The sequence below is a fragment of the Triticum aestivum genome, chromosome 5A (assembly GCF_018294505.1).
Source record: "Triticum aestivum cultivar Chinese Spring chromosome 5A, IWGSC CS RefSeq v2.1, whole genome shotgun sequence".
In the NCBI taxonomy this organism is placed as follows: Eukaryota; Viridiplantae; Streptophyta; class Magnoliopsida; order Poales; family Poaceae; genus Triticum; species Triticum aestivum.
In genome coordinates this window covers 591,176,698-591,194,523 of record NC_057806.1, presented here as the reverse complement: position 1 = coordinate 591,194,523, position 17,826 = coordinate 591,176,698, and the positions used below count along the sequence as shown (strand labels likewise).

Here is a 17,826-nt window from a genome sequence, read left to right as displayed (position 1 = left end):
CACTAAACGGTAGCGATAGTCGTGGAAGCATAAGATTGGCGAGACGACAACGATGCTACGATGGTAATCAAGGTGTCGCGCCGGTGACGATGGTGATCACGACAGTGCTTCGAAGATGGAGATCACAAGCACAAGATGATGATGGCCATATCATATCACTTATATTGATTGCATGTGATGTTTATCTTTTATGCATCTTATCTTGCTTTGATTGACGGTAGCATTTTAAGATGATCTCTCACTAATTATCAAGAAGTGTTCTCCCTGAGTATGCACCGTTGCGAAAATTCTTCGTGCTGAGACACCACGTGATGATCGGGTGTGATAGGCTCTACGTTCAAATACAACGGGTGCAAAATAGTTGCACACGCGGAATACTCGGGTTATACTTGATGAGCCAAGCATATACAGATATGGCCTCGGAACACGGAGACCGAAAGGTCGAGCGTGAATCATATAGTAGATATGATCAACATAGTGATGTTCACCAATGAAACTACTCCATCTCACGTGATGATCAGACATGGTTTAGTTGATTTGGATCACGTAATCACTTAGAGGATTAGAGGGATGTCTATCTAAGTGGGAGTTCTTTAGTAATATGATTAATTGAACCTAAATTTATCATGAACTTAGTACCTGATAGTATCTTGCTTGTTTATGTTTGATTGTAGATAGATGGCCCGTGTTATTGTTCCGTTGAATTTTAATGCGTTCCTTGAGAAAGCAAAGTTGAAAGATGATGGTAGCAATTACACGGACTGGGTCCGTAACTTGAGGATTATCCTCATTGCTGCACAGAAGAATTACGTCCTGGAAGCACCGTTGGGTGCCAGGCCTGCTGCTGGAGCAACACCATATGTTATGAACGTCTGGCAGAGCAAAGCTGATGACTACTCGATAGTTTAGTGCGCCATGCTTTACGGCTTATAATCGGGACTTCAACGATGTTTTGAACGTCATGGAGCATATGAGATGTTCCAGGAGTTGAAGTTAATGAAGGAAATATGCCCTAGAGGCAATAACAAAGTTATTATTTATTTCCTTATATATCATGATAAAAGTTTATTATTCATGCTAGAATTGTATTAACCAGAAATATAATACATGTGTGAATACATAGACAAACAGAGCGTCACTAGTATGCCTCTACTAGACTAGCTTGTTAATCAAAGATGGTTATGTTTCCTAACCATGGACAAATAGTTGTCATTTGATTAACAGGATCACATCATTAGATGAATGATCTGATTGACATGACCCATTCCATTAGCTTAGCACCCGATCGTTTAGTATGTTGCTATTGCTTTCTTCATAACTTATACATGTTCCTATGACTATGAGATTATGCAACTCCCGTTTACCGGAGGAACACTTTGTGTGCAACCAAACGTCACAACGTAACTGGGTGATTATAAAGGTGCTCTACAGGTGTCTCCAAAGGTACATGTTGGGTTGGCGTATTTCGAGATTAGGATTTGTCACTCCGGTTGTCGGAGAGGTATCTCTGGGCCCTCTCGGTAATGCACATCACTTAAGCCTTGCAAGCATTGCAACTAATGAGTTAGTTGCGGGATGATGTATTACAGAACGAGTAAAGAGACTTGCCGGTAACAAGATTGAACTAGGTATGGGATACCGACGATCGAATCTCGGGCAAGTAACATACCGATGACAAAGGGAACAACGTATGTTGTTATGCGGTCTGACCGATAAAAGATCTTCGTAGAATATGTAGGAGCCAATATGAGCATACAGGTTCCGCTATTGGTTATTGACCGGAGACATGTCTCGGTCATGTCTACATTGTTCTCGAACCCGTAGGGTCCGCACGCTTAAGGTTACGATGACAGTTATATTATGAGTTTATGCATTTTGATGTACCGAAGGTTGTTCGGAGTCCCGGATGTGATCACGGACATGACGAGGAGTCTTGAAATGGTCGAGACATAAAGATTGATATATTGGAAGCCTATGTTTGGATATCGGAAGTGTTCCGGGTGAAATCGGAATTTTACCGGAGTACCGGGAGGTTACCGGAACCCCCCGGGAGGTATATGGGCCTTAGTGGGCCTTAGTGGAAGAGAGGAGAGGTGGCCAGAGATGGGCTGCGCGCCCCTCCCCCCCCCCCCTTGGTCCGAATTGGACAAGGAGAGGGGGCCGGCCCCCCTTCCTCCTCTCTCTCCTCTTTCCCCCCCTCCACGAATCCTATTCCAACTAGGAAAGGGGGGGAGTCCTACTCCCAGAGGGAGTAGGACTCCTCCTGGCGCGCCTCTCCTGGTCAGCCGGCCCCCCTCCCTTGAACCTTTATATACGGAGGCAGGGGCACCCCCTAGAGACACAAGTTGATCCACGTGATCATATTCTTAGCCGTGTGTGGTGCCCCCTTCCACCATAGTCCTCGATAATATTATAGCGGTGCTTAGGCGAAGCCCTGCGACGGTAGTACATCAAGATCGTCACCACGCCGTCGTGCTGACGGAACTCTTCCCTGACACTTTGCTGGATCGGAGTCTGGGGTCGTCATCGAGCTGAACGTGTGCTAGAACTCGGAGGTGTCATAGTTTCGGTGCTTGATCGGTCGGGCCGTGGAGACGTACGACTACATCAACCAAACGCTTCCGTTGTCGATCTACAAGGGTATGTAGATCATACTCTCCCCTCTCGTTGCTATGCATCACCATGATCTTGCGTGTGCGTAGGAAAATTTTGAAATTACTACGTTCCCCAACAGTGGCATCCAAGCCTAGGTTTTATATGTTGATGTTATATGCACGAGTAGAACACAAGTGAGTTGTGGGTGATATAAGTCATACTGCTTACCAGCATGTCATACTTTGGTTCGGCGGTATTGTTGGACGAAGCGGCCCGGACCGACATTACGCGTACGCTTACGCGAGACCGGTTCTCCCGACGTGCTTTGCACATAGGTGGCTTGCGGGTGACAGTTTCTCCAACTTTAGTTGAACCGAGTGTGGCTACGCCCGGTCCTTGCGAAGGTTAAAACAGCACCAACTTGACAAACTATCGTTGTGGTTTTGATGCGTAGGTAAGATTGGTTCTTGCTTAATGCCCGTAGCAGCCACGTAAAACATGCAACAACAAAGTAGAGGACGTCTAACTTGTTTTTGCAGGGCATGTTGTGATGTGATATGGTCAAGACATGATGCTAAATTTTATTGTATGAGATGATCATGTTTTGTAACCGAGTTATCGGCAACTGGCAGGAGCCATATGGTTGTCGCTTTATTGAATGCAATGCAATCGCGCTGTAATGCTTTACTTTATCACTAAGCGGTAGCGATAGTCATGGAAGCATAAGATTGGCGAGACGACAACGATACTACGATGGAGATCAAGGTGTCGCGCTGGTGATGATGGTGATCACGACGGTGCTTCGGAGATGGAGATCACAAGCACAAGATGATGATGGCCATATCATATCACTTATATTGATTGCATGTGATGTTTATCTTTTATGCATCTTATCTTGCTTTGATTGACGGTCGCATTATAAGATGATCTCTCACTAAATTTCAAGATAAAAGTGTTCTCCCTGAGTATGCACCGTTGCCAAAGTTCGTCGTGCCCAGACACCATGTGATGATCGGGTGTGATAAGCTCTACGTCCATCTACAATGGGTGCAAGCCAGTTTTGCACACGCAGAATACCCAGGTTAAACTTGATGAGCCTAGCATATGCAGATATGGCCTCGGAACACTGAGATCGAAAGATCGAGCGTGAATCATATAGTAGATATGGTCAACATAGCGATGTTCACCATTGAAAACTACTCCATTTCACATGATGATCGGTTATGGTTTAGTTGATTTGGATCACGTGATCACTTAGATGATTAGAGGGATGTCTATCTAAGTGGGAGTTTAAGTAATATGATTAATTGAACCTAAATTTATCATGAACTTAGTACCTGATAGTATCTTGCTTGTTTATGTATGATTGTAGATTAATGGCCCGTGTTGTTGTTCCGTTGAATTTTAATGCGTTCCTTGAGAAAGCAAAGTTGAAAGATGATGGTAGCAATTACACGGACTGGGTCTGTAACTTGAGGATTATCCTCATTGCTGCACAGAAGAATTACGTCCTGGAAGCACCGCTAGGTGCTAGGCCTGCTGCTGGAGCAACACCAGATGTTGTGAACGTCTGGCAGAGCAAAGCTGATGACTACTCGATAGTTCAGTGTGCCATGATTTACGGTTTATAATCGGGACTTCAACAACGTTTTGAACGTCATGGAGAATATGAGATGTTCCAGGAGTTGAAGTTAATATTTCAAGAAAATGCCCGGATTGAGAGATATGAAGTTTCCAATAAATTCTATAGCTGGAAGATGGAGGAGAACAGTTCTGTCAATGAGCATATACTCAAAATGTCTGGGTATAATAATCACTTGATTCAGATGGGAGTTAATCTTCCAGATGATTGCGTCATTGACAAAATTCTCCAATCACTGCCACCAAGCTACAAGAGCTTTGTGATGAACTATAATATGCAAGGGATGAATAAGACTATTCCCGAGCTCTTCACAATGTTGAAAGCTACGGAGGTAGAAATCAAGAAGGAGCATCAAGTGTTGATGGTCAACAAGACCACTAGTTTCAAGAAAAAGGGCAAAGGGAAGAAGAAGGGGAACTTCAAAAAGAAAAGCAAGCAAGTTGCTGATCAGGAGAAGAAACCCAAATCTGGACCTAAGCCTGAAACTGAGTGCTTCTACTGCAAGCAGACTGGTCACTGGAAGCGGAACTGCCCCAAGTATTTGGCGGATAAGAAGGATGGCAAGGTGAACAAAGGTATATGTGATATACATGTTATTGATGTGTACCTTACTAGAGCTCGCAGTAGCACCTGGGTATTTGATATTGGTTCTGTTGCTAATATTTGCAACTCGAAACAGGGACTACGGATTAAGCGAACACTGGCAAAGGACGAGGTGACGATGCGCGTGGGAAATGGTTCTAAAGTCGATGTGATCGCGATCGGCACGCTACCTCTACATCTACCTTCGGGATTAATATTAGACCTAAATAATTGTTATTTGGTGCCAGCGTTGAGCATGAACATTATATCTGGATCTTGTTTAATGTGAGACGATTATTATTTAAATCAGAGAATAATGGTTGTTCTGTTTATATGAGTAATATCTTTTATGGTCATGCACCGTTGAAGAGTGGTCTATTTTTGATGAATCTCGATAGTAGTAACACACATATTCATAATGTTGAAGCCAAAAGATGCAGAGTTGATAATAATAGTGCAACTTATTTGTGGCACTGCCGTTTAGGTCATATCGGTGTAAAGCGCATGAAGAAACTCCATATCGATGGACTTTTGGAACCTCTTGATTATGAATCACTTGGTACTTGCGAACCGTGCCTTATGGGCAAGATGACTAAAACACCGTTCTCCGGTACAATGAAGAGAGCAACAGATTTGTTAGAAATCATACATACAGATGTATGTGGTCCGATAAATGTTGAGGCTCGTGGCGGATATCGTTATTTTCTCACCTTCACAGATGACTTAAGCAGATATGGGTATTTCTACTTAATGAAACATAAGTCTGAAACGTTTGAAAAGTTCAAAGAATTTCAGAGTGAAGTTGAAAATCATCGTAACAAGAAAATAAAGTTTTTGCGATCTGATCGTGGAGGAGAATATTTGAGTTACGAGTTTGGTGTACATTTAAAACAATGTGAAATAGTTCATGCCACCCGGAACACCACAGCGTAATGGTGTGTCCGAACGTCGTAATCGTACTTTACTAGATATGGTGCGATCTATGATGTCTCTTACTGATTTACCGCTATCGTTTTGAGGATATGCTCTAGAGACGGCCGCATTCACGTTAAATAGGGCACCATCAAAATCCGTTGAGATGACGCCTTATGAACTGTGGTTTGGCAAGAAACCAAAGTTGTCGTTTCTGAAAGTTTGGGGCTGCGATGCTTATGTGAAAAAGCTTCAACCTGATAAGCTCGAACCCAAATCGGAGAAATGTGTCTTCATAGGATATCCAAAGGAAACTATTGGATACACTTTCTATCACAGATCCGAAGGCAAGACTTTTGTTGCTAAATTCGGAAACTTTCTGGAGAAGGAGTTTCTCTCGAAAGAAGTGAGTGGGAGGAAAGTAGAACTTGACGAGGTAACTGTACCTGCTCCCTTATTGGAAAGTAGTACATCACAGAAACCTGTTTCTGTGACGCCTACACCAATTAGTGAGGAAGCTAATGATAATGATCATGAAACTTCAGAACAAGATACTACTGAACCTCGTAGATCAACCAGAGTAAGATCCGCGCCAGAGTGGTACGGTAATCCTGTTCTGGAAGTCATGCTACTAGATCATGATGAACCTACGAACTATGAAGAAGCAATGGTGAGCCCAGATTCCGTAAAATGGCTTGAAGCCATGAAATCTGAGATGGGATCCATGTATGAAAACAAAGTATGGACTTTGGTTGACTTGCCCAATGATCGGCAAGCAATTGAGAATAAATGGATCTTCAAGAATAAGACTGACGCTGACGGTAATATTACTGTCTACAAAGCTCGACTTGTCACAAAAGGTTTTCGGCAAGTTCAAGGGATTGACTACGATGAGACCTTCTCACCCGTAGCGATGCTTAAGTCTGTCCAAATCATGTTAGCAATTGCCGCATTTTATGATTATGAAATTTGGCAAATGGATGTCAAAACTGCATTCCTGAATGGATTTCTGCAAGAAGAGTTGTATATGATGCAGCCGGAAGGTTTTGTCGATCCAAAGGGAGCTAACAAAGTGTGTACGCTCCAGCGATCCATTTATGGACTGGTGCAAGCCTCTCGGAGTTGGAATAAACACTTTGATAGTGTGATCAAAGCATTTGGTTTTATACAGACTTTTGGAGAAGCCTGTATTTGCAAGAAAGTGAGTGGGAGCTCTGTAGCATTTCTGATATTATATGTAGATGACATATTACTAATCGGAAATGATATAGAATTTCTGGATAGCATAAAAGGATACTTGAATAAAAGTTTTTCAATGAAAGACCTCGGTGAAGCTGCCTACATATTGGGCATCAAGATCTATAGAGATAGATCAAGACGCTTAATTGGACTTTCACAAAGCACATACCTTGACAAAGTTTTGAAAAAGTTCAAAATGGATCAAGCATAGAAAGGATTCTTGCCTGTGTTACAAGGTGTGAAATTGAGTAAGACTCAAAGTCCGACCAATGCAGAAGATAGAGAGAAAATGAAAGATGTTCCCTATGCTTCAGCCATAGGCTCTATCATGTATGCAATGCTGTGTACCAGACCTGATGTGTGTCTTGCTATAAGTCTAGCAGGGAGGTACCAAAGTAATCCAGGAGTGGATCACTGGACAGCGGTCAAGAACATCCTGAAATACCTGAAAAGGACTAACGATATGTTTCTCATATATGGAGGTGACAAAGAGCTTCATCGTAAATGGTTACGTTGATGCAAGCTTTGACACTGATCTGGACGATTCTAAATTGCAAACCGGATACGTGTTTACATTAAACGGTGGAGCTGTTAGTTGGTGCAGTTCTAAACAAAGCGTTGTGGCGGGATCTACATGTGAAGCGGAGTACATAGCTGCTTCGGAAGCAGCAAACGAAGGAGTCTGGATGAAGGAGTTCATATCCGATCTAGGTGTCATACCTAGTGCATCGGATCCAATGAAAATCTTCTGTGACAATACTGGTGCAATTGCCTTGGCAAAGGAATCCAGATTTCACAAGAGAACCAAGCACATCAAGAGACGCTTCAATTCCATCCGGGATCTAGTCCAGGTGGGAGACATAGAGATTTGCAAGATACATACGGATCTGAATATAGCAGACCCGTTGACTAAGCCTCTTCCACGAGCAAAACATGATCAGCACCAAAGCTCCATGGGTGTTAGAATCATTACTGTGTAATCTAGATTATTGACTCTAGTGCAAGTGGGAGACTGAAGGAAATATGCCCTAGAGGCAATAATAATGTTATTATTTTATTTCCTTATATCATGATAAATGTTTATTATTCATGCTAGAATTGTATTATCCGGAAATATAATACTTGTGTGAATACATAGACAAACCAAACGTCACTAGTATGCCTCTACTTGACTAGCTCGTTAATCGAAGATGGTTATGTTTCCTAACCATGGACAAATAGTTGTCATTTGATTAATGGGATCACATCATTAGGAGAATGATGTGATTGACATGACCCATTCCATTAACTTAGCACCCGATCGTTTAGTATGTTGCTATTGCTTTCTTCATGACTTATACATGTTCCTATGACTATGAGATTATGCATCTCCCGTTTACCGGAGGAACACTTTGTGTGCTACCAAACGTCACAACGTAATTGGGTGATTATAAAGGAGCTCTACAGGTGTCTCCAAAGGTGAATGTTGGGTTGGCGTATTTCGAGATTAGGATTTGTCACTCCGATTGTCGGAGAGGTATCTCTGGGCCCTCTCAGTAATGCACATCACATAAGCCTTGCAAGAATTACAACTAATGAGTTAGTTGCAAGATGATGTATTACGAAACGAGTAAAGAGACTTACCAGTAACGAGATTGAACTAGGTATTGAGATACCAACGATCGAATCTCGGGCAAGTAACATACCGATGACAAAGGGAATGACGTATGTTGTTATGCGGTCTGACCGATAAAGATCTTCGTAGAATATGTAGGAGCCAATATGAGCATCCAGGTTCCGCTATTGGTTATTGACCGGAGACGTGTCTCGGTCATGTCTACATTGTTCTCGAACCCGTAGGGTCCACACGCTTAAGGTTTCGATGACAGTTATATTATAAGTTTATGAGTTTTGATGTACCGAAGTTAGTTCGGAGTCTCGGATGTGATCACGGACATGACGAGGAGTCTCGAAATGGTCGAGACATAAAGATTGATATATTGGACGGCTATATTCGGACACCGGAAGTGTTCCGGGAGAAGTAATGGGCCATATGGGCCTTAGTCGAGAGAGAGAGGGGCAGCCAGGGTGGGCCGCGCGCCTCCTCCCCCCTGGTCCGAATTGGACTAGGAGAGGGGGGCGGCGCCCCCCGTTTCCTTCTCCCTCCCCACTTCCTTCCCCCTTCTATTAGGAGTCCTACTCCTACTAGGAGGAGGACTCCTCCTTGGCATGCCATAGGGGCCGGCCGGCCTCCTCCCCTTGATCCTTTATATACGGGGGCAGGGGGCACCCCTAGACACACAAGTTGATCGACGTGATCATATTCTTAGCCGTGTGCGGTGCCCCCTTCCACCATAATCCTCGATAACATTGTAGCGGTGTTTAGGCGAAGCCCTGCTACGGTAGTACATCAAGATCGTCACCACGCCGTCGTGCTGACGGAACTCTTCCCCGACACTTTGCTGGATCGGAGTCCGGGGATCGTCATCGAGCTAAACGTGTGCTAGAACTCGGAGGTGCCGTAGTTTCGGTGCTTGATCGGTCGGGCCGTGAAGACGTACGACTACATCAACCGCGTTGTGCTAACGCTTCCGCTGTCGGTCTACAAGGGTACGTAGATCACACTCTCCCCTCACGTTGCTATGCATCACCATGATCTTGTGTGTGCGTAGGAAATTTTTTGAAATTACTACGTTCCCCAACATTTTCTTCGGGATCTTAAACACTGACATAGCAAAAACTGGTAGTGATTGTATTATAGCTTTTATCAGGATCTCTTTCCCACCCAAGGATAAAATATTTTCTTTCCATCCTTGTAGTCTACTTATCACCCTTTCTACCAAAATACCTGAAGCATCACTTTGGTGCACACCCACCATAGTAGGCAGCCCAAGATATCTATCAGACATTGCCTCGGTCACGATATCAACTTTGGCATGTACATCCACATTTGGGCTAAAGAAAATGGTGCACTTTGCTTCACTAACTAGTTGACCAGAATTAGCACAATATTGATCAAGTACTTGTCTCAATGAGGTTGCATTAATCAAATCAGCTTTCATAAGGATTAAGGAGTCATCAGCGAATAACAAATGTGAAACTGATGGTGCATTTCTGCATACTCTTATCCCCTCGATCCCACGAACCTCCTCTGCATGAGCCAATAAACTTGATAATCCTTCAGCACACAATAAGAATAAATATGGAGAGAGCAGATCTCCCTATCTGAGACCCCTAGTAGGTGTGAACTCTTCCATCTCCTTGTCATTAAATCTCACAGTATATCTAACAGATGAAACGACGAAAGCCATGATGAGATCTACAAACTCCTGCTGAAAGCCCAACCGAATCATCATTTTATGTAGGAAAGCCCACTCCACCCTGTCATAAGCTTTATGCATATCTAATTTGATAGCACAATATCCATGCTTCCCTTTTTTCTTATTCTTTATGGTATGGATACTCTCATAAGCAACCAGGATATTATCTGTTATTAGATGCCCCGGTACAAACACACTTTGGACAGGAGATATAACATCATCTAACAACTTATTCCGGCGTATATCAATCATCTTAGAAATAATTTTATATAGAACAGTGCAAAGACTGATAGGCCTGTACTGGGTTACCTTTTCAGGGATATCAACTTTTGGAATGAGAATGATCACCGTATCGTTCCACCCCGTTGGAATTACTTTCTCATTTATCGACTGAAGCACCTCTTCTGTAATAGATTCACCAAGGATGTTCCAACATTTTTTTAAAGAAAACCGCATGCAGGCCATCCTTTCCCGGGGCTTTTAAATCCCCAATAGAGAAAACAAGCTCTCCTCACGTCCTCTGTTGTATAGGGCTGATTAAGAGAGTCATTCATTGCCCGATCCACCCGTCGTACCACCTTCTCTAGTAAAGCAGGGTCAACCTCATCCATCTTAGTGGTAAACAAAGTCGAGAAATAATTTGATACCAACGGATTTAAGTGCGCCACCCCTTCCTGCCAATTCTCATGATCATCCTTTAGCTGTTTAATTTTGTTTCGTTGGCGACGCATACTAGCCGTGTTATCTCGTTTTCCAGTCCACACAGGTGTATGTTTCCCATTTTCACCCGTGGCACATCAACGTCGTGGAGCAATTTCAAAGAAGAGGTAATTTCATCGCTCGTTTGCTTCCATGTAACTGTACTCAGCTACCCCATGATCCGACTTGTATCCCACTCTTGGTTTTCGATGAATAAAATTTGGCTAAACCCTAGAAATAATGTAACTGTACTCAACTCCGTAGAGGCAGCCAAACACGATCTTGCATCACTTCGTGGCAGAGGTGGTGAGCAATCTTCAATCATGTCAGTTAAAAAAAACGTATGCTCATGCATCATCACAGAGTGGCTCTGTCTGTCCTGGCAGCAGTTTCAATCGTCATAACCCCGCTTTACAGGGAGTGGCTCACTAGCAACTAATGATGCATGGTTGCATATCAAAATCAGAGGTGACAAGTTTATGTGTTCAGAGAAATGATTAGTACTACGAATCACTTAATATAGGACAGGATTCTCCATCTACTCGTTGGTGTCGCAGCATGTATAATTTGATAATTGATTAGCCATGCGATGTGACACGGAAAGGTTGTGTCATTAAATTTTCCATCGTGATCTGCTCATTGGTGCCGCTGTATGCAATGGAGACACAAACGCTTCGTTTGTCAAGATGTCGTCAAGCAAAAGACTGTTTATTGGTTTTCAAAGGCACACTCTATTCACATGTCACAACACAACCAAACTTCTTGCCAACATGCCATCTCGATCTGTCACCCTACCATTAGAATACTTCCGTTAATCCCTGTATGCACGTTTGTTTTCTTAAAATCTCAAAGATAATGTAGACCGAAAGAGAAAAGTGAAATAAAGTTATATAGTTTCAGCAATTCTTGTGTTGTAAAGCATCTTTAATGTTGTTGTGCCCTGCCTCTCAGCATTGTAAACCATGTATTGCACCTTGGGTCGTGTACAGTACAATGCCACACAAGAATTGCTTCTCCCTTGCCGCGAGAGACTCGGCGTGGTTCAAGGTCAACCTGCTCCTATCGAAGCACGCCCTGAAGTCGCGCCCTCTATAGCCTAACACAATTTGCTCTTTGTCATTTCACTTTATTAATGTTTCCCAATTTATGCCCAACTTTCCATTTGCCCTACATGGAGTTTATTTTTGTGTTTTGTTTTGCATTTACCACCCTCTAAATTATCTAGGGCGATGTTGTTAGAGAGAACAATTGTATTTTGGTTTATGCCTATTGTGGATCCCTGTATTTTTTATTAAGATGGAACATTTTATACTCCGCATACCCATGCTTGAAATATGCTTTGCCACTGCCGCAAGCTCGTCTGGAGCCAACCGACATAACTTGTCGAGTGTCCATCCTTTCCCACACCTTACATTGCCCCCACCTTGTTCCTAAATGCAACTAGTGATGACAACTGCTTACCGAAATGCATCACCCGACCACCCTACCCAAGCAGACAAGCCATTCATGAGGGATGATGGTGCACCTCCCGTCGGCGGGGGCTACATTACCATACGTTCAAGGGTATGTGTTGCATATACTTTTACTTTTGCATATTTGTTCTTGTATATGTAAAAGATATATAGTTCCAACAATTCTCATGTTGTAAAGCAACTTTATGGGGTTGTTGCGCCATGCCTCCTTGCATGGTAAATCATGTTGCACCTTAAGTCATGTACACTGCCACACACACATATGGCCACTTCCTTTTCGCGGAACATTCAGTTTGGTTCCGTACCCGGGCCAATTTCCCAATTGGTATTTCACTCTATTTTCTTCTGCCAGTTTATGTCCAACTTTCCGTTTTTCTCTAAATTAACTAGGGTGGTGTTGTTAGAGCAACCAATTGTATTTGTTTTCTGCCCTTTTTTAGATCTCTGGATATTTTGGATTAAGATGGAACTTTCTCACTCTGCCTACCCATGCTTGAAAGCTGCTCTTTGCCACTGCCCGTCTACTCGTCTTCTGCCCCCATCATCGTAGTTTATTGGGTGTCCATCCTTTTCCAGATTCTTACATTGCCTCGCCTAGTTCTTAGATGCGGTCATAGATGAGGCCTACAAGGTGGCGGTGCCACTCTTCCCCTTGTTTCCAGATCGAATTGTTCTAAGACGAGCTCCAGCTACACACACACACACGTCTATTAATGACAGTGGAAAAAATGTAATGCATTCCGCTTCTCCTGGATATTTCTTTTCTTTTAGGGGTCTTTGTGTATGATCGATGGAAATAGAGGAGAGGAAAACATAGATGTACAATGCATTATGTCTCAAGAACTGTAATTGTAGATGGTTGCTACAAAAATTGGTTGCAATATATTTCAATGAAATTGGAACATGAATATTGGACTGATAATATGAGAATCAAAACGGAGAATGTCATAGTTGTAAATGTGGAGCGGCCGCTCTACATTGTCATGAATGCGCGCACATGCCGCTCTGCGCGAACGCGCGTGGGCGAGGGAGGGTTTCGTGTGGGCTAGGATGGTCAGAAGCGGACGTGGGTGTTGTCCGGACGCCTGCAAAGCCCGCACGTTGTCTTTGGTTTACAGGAAAAAGTGCGTCCGGACCATCATACGGACCGATACAAGCTCGCGTTGGATCTCACAACAAGTCCAAACCACACGGTCTACACGGTTGTGGGCGGCTTGAGCGTCAACGTTGGAAATGCCATAACGTATTTTGTATTCCAAACGGTTCGTACAGTTAGCAGGTTAAAATCGTTCGGATTTTTTTTCTTCTACAGATTAAGAAGTGTACGCTAGGGAACCACTATACTCGGTGAGCCATCATAATCTGGGAAGATATATACGCAAGGGAAACGCGTCAGAAAGCGTGCACAATGTACAACAAATAAAAAGAGAAACACGAAAAATGTTTCTCAGTATACAGTAAAATGCAGCTCACTCGTTTAGGAGGGTAACAAATCTCTGGAAATTCTTGTACGATGACCCGCCCTCGTTAATGCTCATACGAGCCGCATCCCTGAGCATCCCTACCCTCTCCGCGATTCCCTCGTCGCCGATGACCTGCTCAAGTTTGCTCTTCACCTCCTCCTTCGTCACGACTCCATCTCCGAGCGTCACGGCCAAGCCGGTCCTCCAGATGTCGCAGATGTAGCTCCGGTTCGTGAACTGGTCGGCGAAGTAGGGCCAGCACAGGATCGGCACGCCGTTCCTCACCGCCTCCATCGTCGAGTTCCACCCGCAGTGCGACATGAAGCACGCCACGGCGGGATGCGCCAGAACCTGCATGTTGACATGGATCAGAGACCTGCCACTTGCAATGGGCGCATCATGGAGTTCTTGAGAATATATATACCATACCTGCTGTTGGGGGCACCAGCTGACGATCATGCCCTTGCCGGCGATGCGGCTCTGGAACTCGTCGAACCACGCCTTGCCGAGGACGTCGGAGGTGAAGTCCGGGCGCACCACCCACAGGAACGGCCGGCCGGTGAGCTCCAGCCCCTCGGCGAGCTCTCTGAACTGCCGCGGGTCGAAGATGGTGAAGCTGCCGAACGCCACGTACACAACGGAGCCTTCGGACTGCGCGTCGAGCCACTCCAAGCAGCTGACGTCTTCCGGCCAGAACTGCCCGACGGGCTTCCGGAGCTCCTTGTCGGCGAACAGCGGGCCGATGGGCAGTATCTCCGGGAACAGCCCGAACGCCGCAGTCTCGGCGTCGAGGAACGAGTTGCACACGAGCATCTCGGCGAGGCTGGTCGCCTTCGCGTTATCATAGACCACCAGCTGGAAGACTTCCTGCTGCCCCTCCGGTGGGCCGTCGATCAACCATGGCATGCGCGACGGGCAGACCGGCGGCATATTCGGGGCGATCTCGTACTTCTCCTGTCGCTTTGCCACGCCTGCACATGTCATTTGTTTAGGTGTTTTTCATCAAAAAATAATAATTTATGTGTTGTCATCTGCATGCGTTTCATGAAAAAAGTCCCAAACCCTCTACAAAGAGACTGAACAAAACGTAAATCTTGTATTGACTTAGTCAAAGCTGATTGATATGCAATCTGCACGAATGATGCACATATGACTTCTGGTGCAGTATCTTTAATTCGGCAAGATTCTACTAGGTTTTATTTTTTTTTGAATTCAAGAAGATTCTAGCTAGACCGTTGGCCTAGCATGAGAAGCCTTTGCTTCAAAAAGTGGGACACGAATATACCTCCTACTGTCATAGATTCATAGTTATAGTAATGAACAAGTTATTCCTCGCAAAGTGAACCTCGTTTATTTTTCATGACACCTTAAATTTGATTTAGAGAGCATTTGTTTTTGCAATAAAGCTTCCCTTGTCTAAATAATCTCATCTGGATAGTCACTATAGTCATCTCTAGCAGAACTCCTCTCCTACAACTCCACAAATGCTCTCTCAATATTGAACTTCTCAAATATGAGAAGTCAAATGGTAAGCGGAGCTAACGAAACCCTTATATTTAATTCTTTTTTAAGAAATGGGCTATAGTTTCATCCTTTGTGACATATATTTCAAACAATTGCATGGTATTTCGTCAATCCTTTGAATGATTCAAATGCACCATATGCAACAATTTAATAACAAACATACATATAGTTCATCCAATCAAGCAATTTAAATTAAAACATGCATATACATCATCCAAAAGCCACAAAATAGATCAAGTTTATCCAGAAAACCACCGCATAACATGTATTATGTCGTGAATCAATTCCTGCCAAGTTCATACTACATGAACTCATGCATTCCCTTGCTCACCATCACCACCACCGTGACCACGGCTAGCACCATCACCACCGCAGTCGAACACTGGTTGGGCCTAAATCTCACCAGGAGTGAGTTCCCAATATTTCCTCATCGTGTCATCGATTGAGCTCGAATCCATATAGATGCTAGCACGCTCTCTAGGCATTGCGTCGGACACTTGGCAGACATGATCCTCTCTGAAGGTTGCGGTAGTCGTAGGTGGCGGCGGAGGAGGTGAGGGGTGGTCATAGATGGATGACAAGGCGTGGAAGTCACTCGATGTGAGAAGGCATCCGAGTGGATGAGCCGCCGCCTCGTCAATAACCTTGTATGTTGTCCGCGGCTTCCTCGTCCGTTTGTTCTCGGCCAGCGCAACCAGAGGGCGGCTGGTAATCTTCATGGACAGCGCGGTCTTGCCGCCGGCCTTCGTGGACGGCTTGGCGGACTGTACGGTCGTTGTCGTCTGTAGCCGCTTCCTTTGCACGAGAGGTTGTGCGTTCGTCGACCTCGGCGTCGTAGCACCGACGATAGTGGTCGGTGGGTTGCAGAGGTGGCCAACGGTTCCATTCCCATCAGAATTAGGACCTTCGGTGGATGCGTCAGTGACATTAGGACGGGAGTTTGGATAGAGAATCTTTTGATGAGAAATGTTGGCGGCTATTCAGAAGTGAGAGAGGGTGGGAGGGTTTTGGCCTTAACTCCTAAATTTTTTAGAAGTTAACTCTTTGAGGGTTAGGTTAGGTTAGGTGGAGCTTAACTCCTCAAAACTAAATCTTTAAAGAAGTTAGCCCTTTTTTAGAGTTCGACTAGATATGCTCTAAATGTGGTTCAAAACGAAGCTATGCTCACTAAATTTAATTCAAATGCTTAAAAAGATTATAATTAAAATATAGCCGTATTTCATTAAAATATTGCAAGATGTCGGCTTGACTTAGCAAGTGTGCAGAACAATCTCTTGAATCCGCAGCTAAAAAGAACCGCGGTGACATAAAACTGTTCCAAAACTTGCAGATTCTTCCCAATACAGTACTTAGTTTCTCACTGTATGCATGGTACTATCTCCTTTTGAAAATGATTGAAGTTCTGTGTTTGTCCTAAGTCAACCTTTTTTAAGTTTGGTCGAATCTATAGAAAAACATGTTAACATCTACAACATCATTTTTCTTTTGCGAGAGAACTTCCAATGAAATATATTTTTCGTACTATATGTATTTTTTGCCGTACTATGTGTGTTTAGTCTTGTACTAGGTCTTAGCATATTTTTCTGTAAAGTTGATCAAATTTAAACAAGTTTGACTTAAAAAAACTAAAACTTCAATTATTTTGAAATGCAGGGAATATCATACGAAGTTACGAACGATGAATTTTTCATACCCTTGTCATCAATGAAGCCATCCTCTATCATCTTGGGAATCGTGAACCACGTCGCCAGACTCCCGCCAGCCGCCGGCCAGACGGCAGCCACCCGGACGCCGAGGTTCTTGGCGCCCTGGAAGCAGAACCCCAAGTTGACGTCGGCGATGAGCCACTTCACCTTGCTCTCTCCGGACGCCTCCGTCTCCCTGATGAGGTCCACCACGTAGCCCGGCATGTACCGCGTGATCCCGCCCACGAACTTGCAGAGGTCCCTGCGGTCGTCGCGGTCGGCCAGGCCGTCCGGTATGGAGACGAGGCGGATGCCGCACAGCGCGTCGCCGGTGGTGCCGGTGTCGAGGAGGAGCCCGTGGATGAGCTCGGTGCAGACGAAGGTGACCTGAAAGCCGCGGTCGACGAGGCGGTGCGACAGCTCCATGAAGGGCGTGACGTGGCCCTGCGCCGGGAACGGCAGCACCATGACGTGAGGCGCGGCGCCGGCCATGCTGGTCGATCTACGGTGCGCGCGTGTGTGTCAGTGTGTGTGCGGGAGTGTGTGTGAGAGTAGGCAGACAGAGAAACAGAGGTACTGATAAGCGCGCGGTGTTTTGGCATATGCGGCCGTCGGCGCATCAAACGATCTCGTCGTTTTCGCTCTGCCCCGGTGCATGCGATCCGCCAGGCCGGCTGCCGGCTGTCGCCGGCAGGGGCGCTCGCGATGATGGAC

General features: G+C 44.7%; 1 protein-coding gene across 1 annotated transcript; it reads right to left on the bottom strand.

The window, feature by feature from the left end:
• Positions 1 to 13,909: 13,909 nt before the first annotated feature.
• On the bottom strand, positions 13,910 to 17,604 carry LOC123107846 (UDP-glycosyltransferase 83A1). Its single transcript, XM_044529753.1, has 3 exons — positions 17,121 to 17,604; positions 14,333 to 14,874; positions 13,910 to 14,254 (listed from the first exon to the last, which is right to left on the bottom strand). Exons 1-3 carry the CDS (start codon positions 17,602 to 17,604, stop codon positions 13,910 to 13,912), a joined length of 1,371 nt encoding a protein of 456 aa, XP_044385688.1.
• Positions 17,605 to 17,826: the final 222 nt, after the last annotated feature.

Excerpts from the sequence above, each read along its gene's own strand:
- LOC123107846 (XM_044529753.1), bottom strand. The coding sequence starts at position 17,604 with ATGGCCGGCGCCGCGCCTCACGTCATGGTGCTGCCGTTCCCGGCGCAG. Across the intron at positions 14,875-17,120 it reads TGGCTTCATTGATGACAAGG|GCGTGGCAAAGCGACAGGAG; the intron begins GTATGAAAAATT and ends TGACATGTGCAG. Across the intron at positions 14,255-14,332 it reads GCTGGTGCCCCCAACAGCAG|GTTCTGGCGCATCCCGCCGT; the intron begins GTATGGTATATA and ends GTCAACATGCAG.